The sequence below is a fragment of the Hevea brasiliensis genome, chromosome 11 (genome assembly GCF_030052815.1).
Source record: "Hevea brasiliensis isolate MT/VB/25A 57/8 chromosome 11, ASM3005281v1, whole genome shotgun sequence".
In the NCBI taxonomy this organism is placed as follows: Eukaryota; Viridiplantae; Streptophyta; class Magnoliopsida; order Malpighiales; family Euphorbiaceae; genus Hevea; species Hevea brasiliensis.
Window position 1 is genome coordinate 95,089,031 of NC_079503.1, and position 21,161 is coordinate 95,110,191.

General features: G+C 35.6%; 2 protein-coding genes and 1 pseudogene across 5 annotated transcripts; all 3 read right to left on the minus strand.

Annotated features, from left to right (window-relative positions):
• Positions 1 to 42: 42 nt before the first annotated feature.
• On the minus strand, positions 43 to 3,240 carry LOC110661922 (cysteine-rich receptor-like protein kinase 10). 3 transcript variants are annotated; one of them, XM_021820757.2, is made up of 7 exons: positions 2,340 to 3,240; positions 1,932 to 2,054; positions 1,644 to 1,846; positions 1,272 to 1,482; positions 886 to 1,123; positions 604 to 754; positions 43 to 487 (listed from the first exon to the last, which is right to left on the minus strand). In XM_021820757.2, exons 1-7 carry the CDS (start codon positions 3,223 to 3,225, stop codon positions 176 to 178), a joined length of 2,124 nt encoding a protein of 707 aa, XP_021676449.2. In that variant the 5' UTR covers positions 3,226 to 3,240; the 3' UTR covers positions 43 to 175. The 3 variants fall into 3 exon arrangements, with proteins under 3 accessions (XP_021676449.2, XP_021676447.2, XP_057986368.1); XM_021820755.2 differs by having other exon boundaries at positions 1,932 to 2,057; XM_058130385.1 differs by lacking the exons at positions 1,932 to 2,054; positions 2,340 to 3,240 and having other exon boundaries at positions 1,272 to 1,499; positions 1,644 to 1,782.
• A 1,048-nt stretch (positions 3,241 to 4,288) lies between these two features.
• LOC110661925 (cysteine-rich receptor-like protein kinase 10) lies at positions 4,289 to 15,158 on the minus strand (annotated as a pseudogene).
• A 310-nt stretch (positions 15,159 to 15,468) lies between these two features.
• On the minus strand, positions 15,469 to 20,165 carry LOC110661924 (cysteine-rich receptor-like protein kinase 10). 2 transcript variants are annotated; one of them, XM_021820759.2, is made up of 7 exons: positions 19,040 to 20,165; positions 17,346 to 17,459; positions 17,065 to 17,186; positions 16,645 to 16,855; positions 16,289 to 16,526; positions 16,055 to 16,205; positions 15,469 to 15,966 (listed from the first exon to the last, which is right to left on the minus strand). In XM_021820759.2, the coding sequence occupies exons 1-7, from the start codon at positions 19,848 to 19,850 to the stop codon at positions 15,622 to 15,624; spliced, it is 1,992 nt and encodes a 663-aa protein (XP_021676451.2). In that variant the 5' UTR covers positions 19,851 to 20,165; the 3' UTR covers positions 15,469 to 15,621. The 2 variants fall into 2 exon arrangements, with proteins under 2 accessions (XP_021676451.2, XP_021676452.2); XM_021820760.2 differs by lacking the exon at positions 19,040 to 20,165 and adding an exon at positions 17,545 to 17,972.
• Positions 20,166 to 21,161: the final 996 nt, after the last annotated feature.

The window sequence follows — 21,161 nt, forward strand, 5'->3', positions numbered from 1 at the left end:
GCAAATCCATTACAATAATCCATCTCAATTTTTTTTTGGGTATGTCAGAAAAATCATCAATGCTATTTTTTTTAATATTTATTTAAAAAAGGAATCGTTTCTACCCATAATACATACGTACAAGTAAAAAATTGTCAGGGTGGTAGAAAAAGAATGTATCTAATCAGTCTCTCAACTATCTAGAAACACTGGCTGTTGATCGATCTGATGTAAGGAAGCCAGTTCCTGTCCCAGATATTGAAGATTGATCAGACATTGTAGTAAATATACCCATAGAGTATGGAGCTGTTGATGGTTGAGGAAGATTTACAGATTTGCTCCCCAGCATGAGAACAACTGATGACATTGTGGGTCTTTGTGCAGGGTCATCTTGAACACACAACAAAGCGATATGGATCCATCTCAAGGCTTCACTTCTGGGACAAGAATGAACTATGTTCGGGTCTATCAAATTCTCACCTTTGCCTTCATTCCAGAGCTTCCAGGCCTGTTCAGGGTCATATTTACTGAGTTAACTTTTACAGGAAGAAAAAAAAAAAAAGCTATTGAGCTGAAGTCAAAAAAAAAAAAAAAAAGTAAGGTGAGGTATGAAGGTATTCCTACATGTAACAGAAGGCTAGGGTCATGCTCTGGGTTGTAGAAGCCCCTGTTCTTTTTACCACTTATGATCTCTAGCATTAGGATTCCAAAGCTGTAGACATCTGACTTGATTGAAATAACTCCTTCTAGTGCATATTCTGGAGCCATGTATCCACTGTTTAAGAAAAGAAAATACTTTATCATGAATGGACAATGGAGATGAAGGAAAATGGAAATACATGATGATTCTATCAGTGCTACTCTGTTCACAATTTATAGAGAGTGGATATGAAGGAAAGGACTTACTATGTGCCAACAACTCTGTCAGTGTTGGCTTCTAGTTGATTGCCACCAAAAATTCTTGCAGTGCCAAAATCGGATATTTTTGGGTTCATCTCATCATCCAACAAAACATTGCTTGCTTTCATATCCCGATGGATGATTTTGAGCCGAGAGTCTTCATGTAGATATAAAAGGCCCCTTGCAGTTCCAGTTATAATGTTTGCACGCTTTGCCCAATCAAGCTCTCTACTTCTTTTTGGATCTGGCTTCATAAAAGCAAGGAAGCATCAAGTTACTCCATCAGTGGAAATTTCCCTTGATGTATTGTTATGCAAGAAACAGAACTATTGGAATGAAGCATAAGGAAAAATTAGAATCGTCCACCAAAAACAGAAGCATAGAGAGCTAACCAAACAGGAAGGCATCAAGGCTAGTGTTGGCCAGGTACTCGTAGATGAGAAGCTTTTCATCTCCTTCCATGCAATATCCTAATAGCCTCACAAGATTCTTATGTTGAAGTTTGACAATTACCATCACTTCATTCCTAAACTCATCAAGACCTTGCTTTGAAGTCATTGAAAGCCTTTTAACAGCTATTTCTTGTCCATCAGGCAGCTTCCCCTGAATGCATCTCAAACCTTGTCAATCAAAGCAAGTACATCTTAATTTTAATAATGGGGAAATCATTTTTTTTTTTAATCCTATTAGAATAGTTTGATTTGAAGTAGATGAACCCTAAATTCCACAAAAATTTTTGTTTCTCATAGCTTCTAAGTTCTAACCTTGTAAACTGGGCCAAAACCTCCTTCTCCAAGCTTATTTGCAAGAGAGAAATTGTTTGTAACTGCTTTAATGGTGCTCAAATTGAAGTAATGCACTTCTCCGTTGTGGTCATCGTTGCTTATATGCATCTCCCCATCCATCAATTGCTTGCGATTTGAGCCTTCTAAATTTCCTAGTAGAATTACTTGGCTTGTTTCACCCTCTATGTGAAAGTAACAAGTTAATTAAAAACTTAGCGGCAATTTAACAATGGAAATTCTACTTTGTGCTGGTTCGTGTATGCCAACCTGAATGTCTTCTCCTCTTGCGGTAGCATGAATAGTACCAGAAACCCAAGAGAGCTCCAAGTACCACAACTGAAGATACAGCAATGACGATTGCAACTATGGTTGTATTGCTTCCTCCCTTGCCTTCTTTTATTACATTAAAGAGTCATTAATTACTAATAACACATAATAAGAATATTTTTCTATTAAAAGAGCAGAAAAAACTGACTAGGGATGCCTGAGTTGATGCACTAGAAAATAAATCCCTAAAATTTCTCTAAATTCATCTTTTGTAAGACAAAAATGTCATGCCCTTTTTGAAGAAGTTCGTTAATTTCATTAACATGGGATTAGTGGAGTTGTGGACTTTATGAATAGAGAAGAGGAATTGTATGCGATTCCCCAGCCAAATATTCATGTTTGACTCACCATTATTAGGCACTGGTTGTGGAGCTGCAGGCAACGGTGTTTGTGGTGGTGGTGATTGCTGTTCAAAGAATGGGGTCTGCTCATACCTTAAGTTGCAACTTGGGGCTAGAATACGCCAACCTATCTTCCCTTGGCAACATGTCGTGACAGCATCGCTCAATTGCCCCAAACATGAAGTACAGGAACTACTATTGATATCTCTAGTACACTGCACCAAAGCATATCTTTTCTGTGTCCCTTTTGCTGTTCCTGATTCATCTGTTCCAAACATATTTTCTGTAGATGGAACGGAATCAATTAAACTGTATATTAGTCCTAGAGCACCATAGTTTGTTTCATCAGGTGAGGTAGTGTTCTGGACATTCCACATGAGCACCCTAGGAAAGGTTTGTGCTACCCCAAAGAAGTTTGTATCAGAGTAGCGCAACATGCACTGATCGTACCATATGATTGCAGATTTATTGGAAGGGCAGTGCTGCTGGATTTCTTGAACAGCAGTATCAACGCAGAATTGGCAGGTACTACTTGAAACATCGCCGCGACAGAGATAGAGGTTGTAGATTCCATTAGATGAATCATTGTAGAAGCTGTTGAGGGTGGCCTTGGAAGATAGGGAATTCAGGAGGGCAGAAAGGTTTGATCTGAAATTAGCACTGGCGGTGTCATTAGCTGCACCTAGACAGATATGAGAGTTGTAAGTTGCCTGGCAATCTATGGAGCTAATAAGTGCAGAGATGATGATTAAGAGGAAAGGGAAGGCTCTGGATTTGTGAAGAAGAAACATGATTGTCTTGCCCTTAGGCTTTGATGGAAATGAGGTCAAATGAAGATCTATGCTTATAAGCCTGATAAAAATGAAAACAAAATCTTGACAATGAAGTTTCATATAATTTTTTATTAGCATTCATGGAAGACTGGCACTGTAGCCTAGCGTAGTTGCAGCAACTCTTGACTGGGTCATTTTCTTTTAAATTTACAATGGCGAAAACTAAAATTTTCAAACTTTGTAGGCTTCTTATAAGACAAGTTAGTTTCTTCTCTGCTATAATGCCATTTAGACATCCTTTTGGAGAAGAAGTAGCCAAGAATGCTGATGCAATTGCATATTGAAAATTATGCCCCGTTAACTTAAGCCTGTTGTCCCTGGGTGGTGTATGGCTTCCACATCATGTGGATTGGCGCTCCAGTCATGTCATAAAACTTGCGACTCCTGTATTGGTCAACCTCGTAGGGCTGTGCATATGAGTTCCAAGCTGAATTGAATATATACATATATATATATATATATATATATATATATATATATATATATATATATATATATATATTTATACAATAATTATAATTATAAAATATATATAATTAAATATTATCTTTATTTTACTTTCTTCTCTTAATAATTTTAGTCATAAATGAATTAAACTACCTCTTAATCATCAATTATAATTGTGTTATTGTATTATATAGCATACCTTTTAATTCTTAATTATATATACCTTCTATTTAAAGAATATATATAGCTCTCATTTCTTTATTTATATAATAATAATTGCAAATTAATAAATTTGAATTGATCAAAATTAAGTTTGATTATAATTAATTTCTTATTCTAAAAGTTGAGATTAGATAGGGGTTAATGCTAGTATTTGAATTTATTTATTACGGATTCGACTCTTAATAATAGTAATTGCATGAAGCCTAAATTAAAACTATATAAAATTGAAGTTAAACTATTGAAGAATCAAACTGAAATCAAAATTTTGATTATATTCAATTCAGTTGGTTCGATTTTAATTCTTGATAAGAACCAGAACCGAGTCAAACTTGTATACGTTACTTACCAGAACTGGGTCTAGGCAAAAATGACTAAAAAAATATGAGCTTTTCTACTGATCAAATCGTTAAAATAAAGTTCTCACAATAAAGTTCACAAATGCAAGAGTCTCAAGGAATGAATGATGTTTAGTTTTGTATAATTAATCTGATAAATATATGCCCCTCAAAATGAATGTTAGCAAATGACATCTGGGGCACTGAATGTCTCAGGCATGCCTGTGAATATCACCAACAGGATTGGGCACTACCTAGGATATGGCTCAGTAATTGAAGCCTTATTAGCAGATAAGGGGGTGACTTCGCATTTTTCTTTACTGGATTCTGAGTAATAGCCCTGAGAAAATAAGTTTTCTGATCCAGAACTGCTGTCCATAAAGAAAGCTGGTGGTGAGGGTACTGGGAGAGTGAGAGAATAGCTATTAAGCATGAGAACAACTGAAGCCATGGTTGGTCTATCAGCTACATTTTCTTGAACACATAACAACCCAATGTGGATGCATCTCATCATTTCATTTCTGGATCCATCTCTTAAGTTAGGGTCTATAAGATTTAAAAATGTTCCTTCCCTCCAGTTTCTCCAAGCCTACAAGAAATAGTAAATACAGACATGCGATTAGTGAAAAGAAATTCTTTGGTTCTGCATTCCAAGGAAAAAAAAAAGGAAATATTCTTGTGAAAATTCAACACTCACATAGCTTAGAAGGTCCTCTACATTCTCCCCATTACGAAAGCAATTGTTTCTTTGACCACTCAAAATTTCAAGAAGTAGAACCCCAAAACTATACACATCTGATTTAACTGAAAAATGTCCATGCATTGCATACTCTGGAGCCATGTAGCCACTGCATTTGACCACCAATAAAATCAATTCATTTTAAATGGTATCAGATCAAGTAGTGTAAGCATGTGAAATCATGAAAATTGAGTTTAATTTTGGGATACTTACTATGTGCCCACAATTCTGCTTGTATTGCCTTGGGTTTGATCTAGTATAAATAATCTTGCCATGCCAAAATCTGAAATTTTAGGGTTCATCTATGCGTCTAACAAAATATTGCTAGCTTTGAGATTTCGATGAATTATTCGTAAGCGAGAATCTTCATGAAGTTAAAGAAGTCCTCGAGCGATGCCTCCTATTATTTTATATCGCCTTTCCCAGTCCAAATGACTCCGATTGTTAGGACCTACATATTACATGTGAATCAAGTTCTTGGAGAAATAGCAATTGCATTAAGTTCCCAACAATTATTTGTTTAAGTTGTTAAATGTTTGCTTTAAGTTTTGCACGTGACTTCTATGTTTATTTTTCTTGTTTTTTTTTTAAATAATAATGATAATAAAATTCTAGTCAATATGTAATCCTGTTCTAAAGGGGATTGTTATTTGTTATGTGAATTTTAGGAATCACGATTAGGCTTGCTGATTTTTCTGAACTTCTGTTAGCTTTCTGTTTGTAACTCAGCTATTTAAACCAAAAACTGATATGGAATAAAGTGTGAGTCTTTACAGTTTCGTACTTCTTTCTCTTAGTTTTTTAACCTGCCTATCAATTCCTTTCCTCTGTATTTTGTCTTTCAATACCAACATCTGGTATCAGAGCTTATTTCTTAAAGGACTTGTGTGTATGATGGAGAGTATTATCAACTATGGTCTGTGAGAATGATGGCTTACCTTGAGGCTATGGATCTTTGGGAGGCTGTGGAAGAAGATTATGAAGTTGATCCTTTGCCAAATAATCCTACTGTGGCCCAAATGAAAAATCACAAGGAAAAGAAGACCAGGAAGTCCAAGGCAAAAGCAACACTTTTTGCTGCTGTTTCAGAAACGATCTTCACAAGGATCATGTCTCTTAAATCTGCAAAAGAGATTTGGGATTATCTCAAAGAAGAATAAGAAGGAGATGAAAGGATTCGAGGCATGCAGGTGCTAAATTTATTAAGGGAGTTTGAATTGCAGAGGATGAAAGATTCTGAGTCAATCAAAGAATACTCAGACAAATTATTGGGGATTGCAAACAAGGTACGATTGCTTGGCACTCAATTTTTAGATTCAAGAATTGTTCAAAAAATTCTTGTAACTGTGCCAGAGAGATACGAAGCTGCCATTACCACCTTGGAAACTACAAAGGAACTGTCTAATATCACTTTGGCAGAGCTGTTAAACGCCTTACAGGCTCAAGATCAGAGGAGGCTAATAAGGAAAGAATGTGTTGTCGAAGGAGCTCTGCCAGCCAAACACCAGGTAGCTGAAAAAATCAAGAAAAATAATCAAAATCACAGCTATGGTAGAAATTCAAAAAAGAACTATCCACCTTGTCAGCACTGCAGCAAAATCGGTCATCCACCTTCCAAATGTTGGAGAAGGCCAGATGCAAAGTGTAGCAAATGTAATCAGCTTGGACATGAAGCTGTGATTTGCCATAATGAGGTCCAAAGCCAAGATGAAGCTGCTCAAGTTGCTGATGAAGAAGAAGAAGATCGGATGTTTGTAGCAACGTGTTTTTCAACTAGAAGTTCTTCAGAAAGTTGGTTGATTGATAGTGGTTGTACAAACCACATGACTTTCGATAACACTCTCTTTAAAGATTTGAGGCCTTCCAAAGTCAAGAAGATCAGAATTGGCAACGGAGGCTATCTACCTGCAAAAGGAATTGGAACTGTTGCAATTACAACCAGCTCAGGTACAAAAACAATTTCTGATGTTCTTTATGTACCTGAAATTGATCAAAATCTATTGAGTGTTGGCCAACTGTTAGTGTGACAGCAAGATATGCCACACACCATATTTTATTTCAATTATTTTTATCCTCCCTTATTTTTTTTGTTTTCATAGTTATGAAGTACAATTGGTGAAGTATAATTTATTTAAGTCATTTATGGAAAACATCAATTTATTTGAGGTTCCACAAATTTTATAGAAAATCAAAATGATGGAAAACACTTTCAAAATTTTCAATTAATCCCAAACTCCATTTCATCAACAAAATCTCAATATTTTTCATCAACAATTCCATTTCTCAATCATTCATTTCATATGATATTCATGTACAAGCCATAAATAAATATTCGCTTTTTCATTCATAAACACAATTTTCACTATTTACATCAATATCAAAATACATTACATAAGTCTTAATTACACAAGAGAAAATAAAAGTTAATTATAAAATATCAAAATAAAACCTAGTGTCCTACCAATGGAGGTGACACGGATACTATTGGTCTCACCAAACAATAATGCTTAGTGGTGCCAATAATAAAATAAAAAGAAATAACATGAAATAAATATGTAGTGAATGCATCGATGTCTCATTGTAGACAAATTTTTGATATTTATTTGTAGTCTTATTTATTTTGTACTTGTTATATTCATTATTTCATTAAATTTATCCACTTCCATTTTTAGTTGCCCAAGTAACCTATATTGGATGATATCAAGTACCTCCCACACCATCGGTCACATATGTATCTGCACAAGGCCAAGTATCAACACAATGTCGAATGGCTAAAAGCCATGAAATCCTATTAGCATGCCAACCTATCCAAACCAATATTGCTAGGTGTACTAGGGCATGTTACACTTTTAAAATTTTCAATTCTTGAAATTTAAGTTTAGGTGTTACTATTCATTTCATTAGTCAACTAAAATATTGACTTTTGCATAGACAATAGGTACATTGGTTCTAATACTCCCAACATACCACATTTTGCATTCTAGAATTGTTGGTATTGATTGCCAATACTATTTCTAAGCTTAATGTTAGTTATTCAAAATTTTCATAGATTTCAAGCATTATGTTTACTGTTCCATTAGTCATTTGTACAGTAGGAATTTGGCAAAGTTGTCTTCATGAAAGTTGTTCCTTATTGTGTCTAGTTACATTTATTTTTTTGAATCACTCCATTTGAAGTTTTGTAGCTCAAGTTATGGCCTAAACACCATAACTGGCAGGATTGCAATTTTTCAGATTTTTCTGGGCAGAACCAATTCTGCAAGTTTTGTATACTAATTACAGGTTAGTTTTTGAACATGTTATGATCAAAATTTGGGTTTTGTTTCTTCATGAAAGTTGTAGGTCTATGTCTCAGCTTTCTGCTGGTAAAATTTCAGGTCAATTGGACCTTTTTACACTGAGTTATGACCAAATGAATAAACACTGTTCATTTGGTCATTATGCCTAGGCAGAATGCAAGTCACCCGGATTAGGGCAATTTTTAGGTCAACTTAGTTTGGTTTTCTGGGCAGGGTTTCTTCACCAAAGTGGTGCTATTATGTGTCTAGTTTCATGTTCAATTGGCCTTGTACCAATTGAACCTCTACAACTCCATTTATAGCTGCCTAAACCTACTGGACTCACACTCACCCAAACTCAAATACCAAGCCACAACTCACTTCATTTCCTCCTCACACACATTCAAATGGTCACTAATTGACCATTACAAGGTTAATAAATCATCACATGAGCAAACCCTAGAATTGTTCAAGTGTCCAATTTTTTCATTTCATACATGCACAATTCTTGCATTTCATTTACTTAATTATGTTCAATCCCTCATCCACTACCAAAGGCTGCTCATAACTATTTTTTTACCAAGAAAAATCATCAAACCCTAGCTAACTCTAGCTACCAAAATTTGTAAGGTACACACACACTTATTTGTTTTATTTTCTTATATTTCCTACACAATTCATACCATTGAATATGAATTAAAGCAAAAGGAACAAGAATTGGACACTAACCTTGTTGGAGCAGAATTTCAAGCCAACTAAACTCTCTTTTTTTCTTCCTCTTTTGGTTGCCTAGAGGATGTTCAAGTTGCTAGGTTAATTTTTTGTGAAGCTAGGTAAGGGTTTCAAGGTAGGATAAGGTGAGTTATGAAGCTTTCATTAAGCTTCCATGGAGGTTGGGGTTTGGGATAAGGGAGACGGCTGGCTGGGTTTGAGAAGAAGATGGCTGATGTCTTTTGGTTATTTTTATCTCTTTTTATTGTTTTAAGTGAGCTTGATTAATTGTAATTGGTGGTAAATGTTTAATGACATTATGGTGATGTCATAATTAGCCTTTTATCTCATTTTCTTTCCTTTTCTTCTCTACTCATTTTCTATTTAATTTTTAGCAATATTTATTCATATTTTATGTCATAATAATTATTTACTTAATTGGACAAGTAGGCCAAAAATCACATTTGAAGGCGAAATGACCAAAATGCCCTCTTAAAATTATTTGAAAAATTTTTCTAAGCATTTTTTGGCATTCTAATGCCTTAGAAACCTCAATGACCCTTCTAGTCCCAAAAATTAATTTATGAATTTTCCACTCCCTGGTCAGGCTCCTAGTTGTGAGGGATTACCCATCACTATTAACTTGGTTGTATTTTATTTCTAAAATTTTTTCTAAATTTTTCTTATTAATATTCGAGTTAATTATGGTTCCTCACTTTAGTTTAAATATTTTTTCAGACGTTCTAGTTGTCTGGACCAACACGGGTCACCGGAACAGTAGAATGTACGGAATTGCTACAGGGAGGGAGTTACAGTTAGAAAAAGGATTTAAAGTATCTTTGAAAATTTCCATTGTCTCATTTTTGACGCATCTGGAAAAGAAATTTTAAAGGTTAAAATGAGGGGAAAAAGCTTTGCATATGATCCTACAGAGGTGCAGATAGCTTATTTCACCAAATCCAGCAACACGAAAATTTGGCATAAGAGGCTTGGGCATTGTCATCTTCAAAGGATGTTAAAATTACAGAAAAGTGACATGGCAAGGGGACTATCGGAGCTTGATGACTATTTGCCAGATTGTATTTCCTGTCAATTTGGTAAGCAAAATAGGTTGCCATTTGCAAAATCAACTTGGAGAGCTTCCAAAAAATTACAACTTATTCATACAGATGTTGCTGGACCTCAAAGAACGCCATCATTACAAGGTAGTCTTTACTACATTCTTTTTATTGATGATTTCACAAGAATGTGCTGGATTTTTTTCTTGAAATTCAAATCAGAAGTTGCTAGAGTATTTTGGAAATTCAAGAAAATGGTAGAAAATCAAAGTGGTTGTAAGATTCAAGTGTTGCGGTCTGATAACGAAAAAGAATATGCTTCAGCAGAGTTTAATTTGTTTTGTGAAGAAGCTGGCATTGAACATTAGCTTATTGCCCCATACACTCCAGAACAGAATGGAGTTAGTGAACGAAGGAACAGATCTATAATGGAGATGGCTAGATGCATGTTGCATGAGAAAGATTTACCCAAAAAGTTTTGGGCAGAGGCAGCCAACACAGCAGTATTTTTGCAGAATCGACTTCCGACCAAGGCTTTGGAAGATAAAACTCCGTTTGAAGCTTGGTATGGGTATAAACCTTCACTAAGTTTCCTTAAAATATTTGGCTGTGTATGTTTTGTTCATGTGCCACAAGCTAAACCTGACAAGCTTGACAAGAAAGCAATTCCAGGTATCTTTATAGGCTATAGTTCAGTATCTAAAGCCTACAAAGTGTATCATCCTCAAACAGAAAAAATGACAATCAACAGGGATGTACACTTTAATGAGGACGAACAATGGGACTGGAATAATTTGCAGAAGAAGGATACTACTTCAAAGGAACCAAAAGGTGTTACTGAAGAGAAACTAGCAGATCCATGGCAAGACAAATTGGAAGATGATCCTCCAATTAGAGGTACAAGGTCACTTTTAGACATCTATGCAGAATGTAATGTGGTATTCTGTGAACCTGGTGGTCCTGAAGAAGCATTACAGGATTCAAAATGGAAGAAAATAATGGAGGAAGAGCTGTTTATGATTGAAAAAAATAAAACTTGGGAGTTGGTTAAGAGACCTGAAGGAAGAAAAGTCATTGGTGTCAAATGGGTGTTCAGAACAAAGCTGAATACAAATAGCTCTATCAAAAAACATAAGGCTAGACTCGTCGTTAAAGGGTATGCTCAAATATATGGCATTGATTATTCTGACACTTTTGCCCCTGTTGCAAGACTAGATACAATAAGGTTGTTGCTTGCATTATCATCACAAATGGGATGGAAAGTGTTTCAGCTGGATGTCAAATCAGCTTTTTTAAATGGCATCTTACAAGAGGAAATATATGTAGAGCAGCCCGAAGGATTTGTGAAGCAAGGTGAAGAAGACAAGGTCTACCTGCTAAAAAAGGCTCTATATGGCTTGAAGCAAGTTCCAAGAGCTTGGTATAGTAGGATAGATGCACATTTGTTAGACCTTGGTTTTGTTAAAAGCTTGTCTGAAGCCACTCTTTATGTGAAACATAAAGATAATGACACTCTCATCGTGTCTCTTTATGTTGATGATCTTTTGGTGACAGGAAATGATGCAAAGTTGGTTGAAGAGTTTAAAAAGGAAATGATGCAGGTTTTTGAAATGACAGATCTTAGTCTCATGACCTATTTTCTTGGAATGGAGATCAGGCAAGGAGAAAATGAAGTGTTCATCTATCAGAAAAAATATGCGAAGGAAATCCTGAAAAAATTTCAGATGGAAGAATGTAAGGCGGTAAGCACACCAATGAATCAAAAGGAGAAGCTAAGTAAGGAAGATGGAGCTGATAAAGTTGATGAAGGTCATTACAGGAGCTTGATTGGATGCCTGATGTATCTCACAGCAACAAGGCCTGACATTCTATTTGCTGTAAGTCTCTTATCTCGATTCATGCATTGTCCTAGTGAAATGCATTTAATTGCAGCAAAAAGAATATTAAGGTATGTCAAAGGTACTGTTGATTATGGAGTTAAGTTTAAAAGGTGTGAAAATTTCAAGCTATGTGGTTTTTCGGATAGTGACTGGGCTGGATCAGTTGATGATATGAAAAGCACCTCAGGATATTGTTTCAATCTAGGCTCAGGAGTTTTCTCATGGTGTTCCAAGAAACAGGAAATTGTAGCACAATTTACTGCAGAAGCAGAATTTATAGCAGCAACAGCAGCTGCAAATCAAGTTTTATGGCTGAAGAAGATCTTGTGTGATTTACACATGGACTAGAAAGAAAGCACTAAAATTTTTGTTGACAATCAAGCCGCTATTGCAATTTCAAACAATCCAGTGTTTCACGGGAAGACCAAGCATTTCAATATTAAGCTCTATTGCTTGAGGGAAGTCCAGCAAGATGGAGAACTTACCTTGGTTTATTGCATTTCTGAAGACCAGCTAGCAGACCTGTTCACGATGCCACTTCCAGTTAGCAAGTTTGAGATTCTACGACAAAGAATTGGGGTCTGCAATTCTTAAAGCAAGGAGGAGTGTTAAATGTTTGCTTTAAGTTTTGCACGTGACTTCTATGTTTATTTTTCTTGTTTTTTTTTTTAAATAATAATGATAATAAAATCCTAGTCAATATGTAATCCTGTTCTAAAGGGGATTGTTATTTGTTATGTGATTTTTAAGAATCACGATTAGGCTTGCTGATTTTTCTGAACTTCTGTTAGCTTTCTGTTTGTAACTCAGCTATTTAAACTAAAAATTGATATGGAATAAAGTGTGAGTCTTTACGGTTTCGTACTTCTTTCTCTTAGTTTTTTTACCTGCCTATCAATTCCTTTCCTCTGTATTTTGTCTTTCAATACCAACATAAGTAAACGTGTGTATGCAATCTGAATAAAGTGATCATAAATATGATCTTAATTGGAAGGGGAACGAAAGCCATACCAAATAGGAAGTAATCAAGACTTCTATTGGGCACAAACTCATATATGAGAAGCCTTTCATTTCCTTCCAAGCAGAAACCCTGGAGCCTAACCAAGTTTCGATGTTGAAGTTTAGCCAATAAAAGTACTTCATTCTTGAATTCTAATTCTCCTTGTCCAGAACCCATGGATAGCCTTTTTACTGCTATATCTTGTCCATTTGAAAGCTTCCCCTGTAAATAAAGAGAACTCAATTTCAGATTCGAAGTTTTAGGTGACCAACTAATAATATTCTTCTCTATGTGATCATGTTTCATTATTACCTTGTAGACAGCACCAAATCCACCTTGTCCAAGCTTATTTGCATCAGAAAAATTGTCTGTTGCCACTCTAATGGTGCCAAAGTCAAATTGCAGGGATTCTGCACTTTTAATTTCATCCATGGCTTCAAGAAAAAGGAAAAACAATTTAATTCAGAGGTGAATAAATTGTTTGTATTTGTTAAATCGAAACAGGAGCAGGGAATTTTTAAGACCATTAATGGTCTATATAAGCTTAAACTTGTTTAATTACTCAATGATCCATCAAAAGGTTGATGAGGTTAGGATGACACAAAATTTTACAAAATTCTCAGCTGCAGAAAATGCAACATTTTATATAAAAAAGCAGATGAAAATTAAATAAAGGAAACATACAAGAGAACTTGTATGCAGCAATCAACTCTGGACTGATTTTAACTTACATTCAGATTCTTGTGTTGTCCTCCTCCTCAGTCTTAGGAAGATGCAGAAACAGATGATAAATATCACAACACTAACAATTGGCACAACAATTATGACAACAGTTCGAGCTGTGTTGCTTTCCTTTCCTGCAAAATCAGAAGTTGAGGTCATACTAAAGAACACTGATTGCTCATGTCGAAGTGGAGAGGCTCCCTTGGCAAGCACAGATGCAAATGAAGATAAAAAAGAAGAAAGATGGTTCACTTTGTTTTAATGCTTCATCCAGCAAATTTAATATTCAATTAGAAAGAAAGAAAAATAAGCTGTGAGACAACTATAGCATGGGTCCTCATTCCTTTGGGAGGAGGGGAAAATAGTGGTGGTGTTGGTTGTGGTGGCGGAGATGGCAGTGGAACTGTAGAGTTATAGAAACGGCTGATCTCATACCTTAAGTTGCAACTGGGCGTAACAACTCTTCCGCCTATCTTTCCATTACAACAGCCTGGGATATATCCAGCTGCCTGATCCAGGCAATCGTTGCATTGCTGGCCAGACAAATCAGGAGTGCATTGTGCAAGTGCGTATATTGTCAGGAAGTCTGGTCCTGGTGCCTCTCCTGTTGCGAACTTGCGAAGTGAACTGCCAGATGAAGCTTCACTTCTTAATCTGTCCATCAAGGTTCTAAGTACCTGATTGAACTGATCAATGCTTGTGACATTATTTACGTTCAGCAAAGCCAGCCTAGGCCAATCTTCCATAACGCCGAATATAGATTTATTTGAATAGCGAATCATACAATTATCATACCATCCAATTGCTTCCTTCTGGTTGGGACAATCCTGTAAGATCCTACGAGCAGAGTCATTGACACAGCTGCGGCAGTCATCTAGCAGAACATCTCCTCTGCAGAGTGCAATTGCGTAAGCTCTGTCAGGATCTTGGCCAAAAGACAGGCTGTAAAATCCATAAGTTATGTTGATGTTGGAGGAGAGGGAGGATAAAAGAATGTTTAAGTTCGACTGATAGACACTATTGCTGGTATAGTTTCTAGTGTTGTAACAAGAATGGAGAAAGAATTCTGGCTGTGCTGTGGTGAAAGCAACTAAGCCTATGAGAACGGACAAAAATAAGTATAGCAATCTTGATGATTCCATTGCCATTCTCCCACCCTATCCTTCTCAAAAGATGGTCTTTATATCAATGTGGCATATGTATTTATGGTTTGAAAACTTGAAATAAGGTGCTTTACATTGAAATGTAAGAATAAGGAACTAATAATCTTAAAAAAATTTCCAAGGAATTGTCAAACCTACTATTTACATTAATAAAATGTTGTCTAGAAAATGATTGCCATAATTTTATGAACATTTGATTAAGATAGCAGTGGTTAAGGACAGGCCGCCGTGTGGCGTGCATAATGCGGAATCATGTAAGATAATGGATGTTTCCTTTATTTAATATAATAACGTGAATAATGGAGGGCGTTCTCTAGGTAAGAGCCAGGTCAAACCCTTGAACGATTAATAATATTCTAAGCCACCCTACGGAAGGACAACTTTGAAAACAGAGGCAACTATTAGACCCGGTGGTTAGTGATTGGAAGACATATATTATATAAATGCAGTAACATAAATCATGGAGAATTTACATGTTGAACGTAAATATGCAGGTCTTCTCTCTTCATAGAATGACCTTGTATAGATTGGTAATTACTTCCTGGAATAAAGATAAAAATCAATGGATTAATTGCTGTAAACTATTTCTAAGACACAATCAAGTGAAGAGACATTGTGAAGAAAACCAAACATGGTAGTTCATTTGTTTGGAGAAAACTTTGATTATGAGTTGGTGCATCTGAACTTAACTGCAAGTGGGGGTTGTGGGTTCAACTCCCTGACCCTTTCCTAAGGAAACCAAAGAAAGAAAGAAAGAAAGAAAACACTTCGATTTCAACTTTAAACAAATGGGTGCAAAAAATGTATGAATCTTATATTGTATAATAACAACTCTTTGACATCCGAGCAACTTTGAAATATGCAGAGGTGCAAAATATATGGATGCAACCTCCTTCATAGCTAACGAGGGTATAATTCAGTAATCGAGGCTTCATTTATTGATGAAGGGAGAGTTCTGTTGCTGGCCTGTGAAGACTTGGTTGTCCTTGAAGCGCCTAATGAGGGTGAAATATCTGATTCAGTACCGCTGAGCGCAAAAAGTGCTGGTTGTGAGGGTAAAGGAAGAGTGTGAGAATGGCTGCTTAGCATGAGAACAATGGAAGCCATGGATGGCCTCTCTGATATATTTTCTTGAACGCAGAGTAACCCAATGTGTATGCATCTCATCATTTCAGTTCTCGAACCAGTACTCAAATTGGGATCTATGAGATTCAAGGATGTTCCCTCCCTCCAGTTTTTCCATGCCTGCAAAATTTATCAATAAAAATTTAAGATATTAGAGGGAAAATCTTTCGAAGAATAATAAGATTTATTGACTAAAATATGCACTTACATAGCTCAAAAGGTCCTCCAGGTTTTCCTCATTGCAGAAACAACTATTTCTTTTGCTACTCACAATCTCCAAAACTAGCACACCAAAGCTATACACATCAGACTTAAATGAGAACTGTCCATGCATTGCATACTCTGGAGCCATGTATCCACTGTGTATTAACATTTTAAGTTTAATTTCAATAGAATGACATTAACGTCTAAACATAATATGCAAATGATTGTATACACTTACAAAGTCCCCACAATTCTACTTGTATTGGCATGAGTTTGATCCATCATAAACAACCTTGCCATACCAAAATCTGAAATTTTAGGGTTCATATTTGCATCTAATAAAATGTTACTAGCTTTAAGGTCACGATGAATAATTCGAAGCCGAGAATCCTCATGAAGATAAAGAAGCCCTCTAGCAATGCCACCAATGATTTTGTAGCGCTTTTCCCAGTCCAAATGAACACACCTTAGAGGATCTACACATTAAAGTAATTAAATGGCTCAACTCACATAAGCATGATGCTCCTAATACACCCAACCCAAATGAACATAATATGTACTCAATATGAAGTCATAGCAGGTAAGTAGCCTTACCAAATATGAAATGATCAAGGCTGGCATTAGGCACAAACTCATAGATGAGAAGCTTTTCTTTTCCTTCCAAGCAGAAACCAAGAAGCCTAACCAAATTTCGGTGTTGAAGCTTGGCCAACAACAGTACTTCATTTTTAAACTCTGCATCTCCTTGTTGAGAATCCATAGAAAGCCTTTTGACCGCTATATCTTGCTCGTTGGGAAGTGAACCCTGAAAATATAATATATGATCAATTATTATGCCAGCAATATTACCCACATAATTCATGCATATAACTTAGATTTATAAATCTAATCAACCAAGAACAAAAAAAAAAAAAAACTATCCATCATTGAGTTCAAATCTCAGAATTTAAATTCCTCCCATCCAAAATTCCAAATACAAGAAGTAGAGGGATTCTAACACTGTTATCTTTTTACCTTGTAAACAGAACCAAATCCACCTACTCCAAGCTTATTTTCCTCGGAAAAATTATCTGTTGCAGCTCGAATAGTCTCAAGGTCGAATTGCAAGGATTCCACACTTATTATTTCATCCACAGCTTCAAATAAAAAAAAAAAAAAGAAGAAAAAGAGCTGTCAATACACATGAAGATTGAATATACAATGCATTTCTGATACATGATCAACAAATTTGGAAAGAGGAACTTGTAATTGTGCACATCAAATATAAAAACACAGCAGACCGCATTTTAACTTACTTTCAACTCTTTCTTTTGGCTTCCGAACTCTTAGATAAATAATTATGCAGATGATAAGTGTGACAACGCTTACAGTTAGAACGAGAACGATAATGATCCTTCTCCTCTTCTTTCCTGCAAAAAGCAAGAAAGTCTTATTAAATCAGAGTACTTCCACACACTTGATTTGGAATTGTGGATCAAAGTCAAGACTTTTAACTAAATATGTCTGAGAAACAACGCCGATTGAAAGAAAGCCTGGCGGAGCTCTGCCATCCGCAATCTTGGTGCTTTTACCCATCCAGTTGCCGGGGAAAAAATAAAAAAAGAAAAGGCTGTTTGTGATTATGGAGGTGAAAAGTATCTGCTTGTTGGAGAAATTGGTCGGCGACGCTGATTCTTTGGCAGCATAAGGAGGGGAAAGAATTGGCATTTTCAGATGACCTGCCGTCGATGGTTACTGGTTTCCGGGTCGTGCATTCTTGGGATGACAAACCCGTTTAGTATCACATCCGTTTTTGTGACCCGGTCAACCATTTGGCTTTTTGCGGTTTTTTTTTGCCAACTAGAAATGGCGCACGAACACACGGGTACGCATACGCACTAACTCGCAGACCTTAATCACTGAGTCACACCGGGACACTCGCCTTGACCCCTCAGGAGCTTACTTTTCTTTGTCAACTAAAAATGACGCGCGCACACACACATAGGTAATGCAAGATTTACTGTATAACCCTCACATTTAAAAAATTACTGATCATGAAGAGTCTTGACATTATTTATAGATTCACTCACATATTATATATAATTAATGTAAAATTTTAAAAATTTTTTTATCGATTTAACTATAATTTTTTTAGCTTTAATTAATAATAAAATTTTAAATAAATTAGGTCTTAAATCAATAAAATTATTTATGATAATATAATTATAAATAAATATATAATTTAATTTTTAATTATTTTTATGTTTATATAATTATAAATAAATATAAATTATGTGAAATGAAATTTACTTGAAATACCATTTTTGAGAAGGCTATTATACTTATTGTATATATATGGAGAATATTACAGAAAGAGAAGACTTATATTTTCAAAGAGAGAGAGAAGATATACACTAAATATATCTAATAATTTTTTAAAGAAAAAAAAATATTATTTGAGAAATAATTATATATGTATATTCTCCAGTTTTGTCCAAATCACATCTTAAATAATATTTGATAAGAAAAAACACCTAAACAGTGAAAGAAGACTAATCAAAAGTTTAGTTGAGTCAACTAATAGGATGGAAGACATTGAGGGGAAGATAGAAAATTTAATTTTCTTTTTAAATAAAAAATTGAAAGATGCAAACTCGAATATGAATTGAAGGGTAATTCTTACTTACATCTAAACATATTACCCAGCGAATCAACAATAAATATTTTAATTAAAGTTATGGTATATTTTATATAAAAATAGTGAATCAGATATATGAATAAAAATACATGTATTTTCTTTGGTTAGAAATAAATATACGTGGATTTTATATTAATTGAATATTTATATATCTTGATATAGGTAAGAAATGCATGATTGTAATTATGGGGCCAAATCAGACTGGGCAAAATAGAAGATTGAACTTCATTTGCCAGTGATGATCTTTAATTCAATAGGCAATAATTGCAAAAAAAAAACGAAAACAAGAGTAGGCGGGGCAGGTGGTAGTACCTTCTGAAGGCGGAGGAGACACCTGTGGAGGCGGGGCTGCTGGTGCTGATGGTTGAGTGGCAGCATCATCATCAGGACTAACTTGGTAAAAACGATAGTTCTCAAACCTCAAATTGCAGCTGGGTTTGATCACTCTCCCTCCTAGCTTTCCGTCACAACAATATGGAATATCCCGAACAGCTGCAACTATGCAGTCGTTACAATCCTGCTCAGATATATCAGGAGTACACTGCACAAGTCCAAATATGGTCTCAAATCCTGCGCTCTCATTTCCTGTCGCAAACTTTCGTGTAGAGTTTCCTGATGCAGCTTTGCTTCGAAGTCTGCTCAATAACCCTTGCAGTGCCTGATTGAACTGATTGACATCTGATGCATTTTGTGTGTTCCACATGTGAACAGTAGGCTGTGTTTCCTGGACACTGAAAATTGATCTGTTTGAGTATCGTAACATGCAGGAATCATAAAACCCGATTACCTCCTTTTGGTTGGGACAAGCTTGAAGGATTTGACGAGTAGAGTTTCTGATACAGCCTCGACATTCATCCAGCGAAACATCTCCTCTACAAAGTGCGATTGCATTTACCTGATCTGGGTTTTCGCCAACAGAGAGATTGTAAAAACCATAGTGGCTTTCGTTGTTGGAGACGATAGAGGAAAGGAGACTGTTGAGGTTTCTTTTGTAGGTGCTGTTAGTTGTGTAATTTCCTATGCTATTCATACAAAACTGAGCTCTGGTTAGAATAACAACGTGCAAGAAAAAGAAATAAAAGCAAAGCAGCAATCTTAAAGATTGCATAGGCAGTCTGCTCATTTTTTAATTTTCCTGATGAGATCAGTCTTCTTGATGAAGCTTTTCTATAGAGAGAATGATCTCCTCATGGGTGTCTATATATGTAAAGAGAGTTGTATTTATACCTGCAACGCATAGAAGTAAATGATTTGGAAATTGCAGTGTTGAATTTAGCTACCTATGCTATATTACTATGGAGAAGAAATGCTTGTCTTGTGGATGTGGAAGGTGCCCACAGCGCACTTACTTGACTTGCTGCCTTTACGTTTGGAGACATGAGAAGATTTCTGGTAGACATTAAGTGCATGAATACAAATGATGCGCTCTGTTTTTCTCTAGAGAAAGATAGTGCAGGCACACGGGATTGAATACAAGAATTGCCGTGTTTACATTGGCCTCAAATCAAAATTGTCCATGAAACTATTGCAGAGACGACTAACATTTTATCACCGACCTCATAATAACATGACATATATACGTCAAAATTGTCTTATCTATAAAAATAATTTAATTTTTAATTTTGATATTAATATGAATAGACCTGTTTAAATATATGTGAATAAAAAAAAAAAGAAAAGAAAAAACCTATGGAATATATAAACAGCCTATCTGTATAGTGCTTTTCCGCGTTTCAATGAAAAAAGTAAGCAGAGTTTACCATTGAAGATGATAGTTTATCAGTTAGCCGAGTGAATAATAGGCTTCTAACTATTGAATAAAAAATTACTCTAACTTGTAACAAACCAAATTTTTAAAAATTTATAAATTATAAATAAATAAATAAATATTATATTATTAATATTATAAAATTTATTTAAATTAATTTTAAACTAGAGGAAGATAATTAGAATAAATAAATTAAAAATTAAAATTTTTCAAGAATAAATCTGGACAACATGTCTGTCCAGATTCGTTCCCAGAAATTAAAAAAAAAAAAAGCCCAACAGCCATCCCCCTCCCATAAAACTCTCTCTCCTGTCAGTCTCTCTCTCACTCCCTTTTTCTTTCGATTGGTGAGTCTTCAGCAACCATTGTTGGCTGACGAGGCGTCACCTCACCCTCAGCGACCCCTGCGAGCTGCCAGCTTGCCAGAGTAGTGTTGACAGCGGCGCAAATGGAGGAGTTTTCCCCATCAATGCGAGTAAAGTGGGTAGCAACTTTTCGACGTGATTCTGACTTCATCCAACGTTCGATCGAGGCGATTCAGGTGGCGTTGAAAAGCTTGTTCCGAGAGCTTTCTTTTGATACCCATTTTGCAACATTTGGTTGTTGGATGAATGAGATATGGAGGAGAGAAATTTCGAGTTTTTCAAACTTTTTAGTCAGATCTAG

Excerpts from the sequence above, each read along its gene's own strand:
- LOC110661922 (XM_021820755.2), bottom strand. The coding sequence starts at position 3,225 with ATGAAACTTCATTGTCAAGATTTTGTTTTCATTTTTATCAGGCTTATA. Across the intron at positions 1,847-1,931 it reads CAAGAGGAGAAGACATTCAG|AGGGTGAAACAAGCCAAGTA; the intron begins GTTGGCATACAC and ends ACTTTCACATAG. Across the intron at positions 1,124-1,271 it reads CCTTGATGCCTTCCTGTTTG|ATCCAAAAAGAAGTAGAGAG; the intron begins GTTAGCTCTCTA and ends TTATGAAGCCAG.
- LOC110661924 (XM_021820759.2), bottom strand. The coding sequence starts at position 19,850 with ATGAGCAGACTGCCTATGCAATCTTTAAGATTGCTGCTTTGCTTTTAT. Across the intron at positions 17,460-19,039 it reads GTCTCCTCCGCCTTCAGAAG|GAAAGAAGAGGAGAAGGATC; the intron begins GTACTACCACCT and ends TGCTTTTTGCAG. Across the intron at positions 16,856-17,064 it reads GATTTGGTTCTGTTTACAAG|GGTTCACTTCCCAACGAGCA; the intron begins GTAAAAAGATAA and ends TTATATTTTCAG.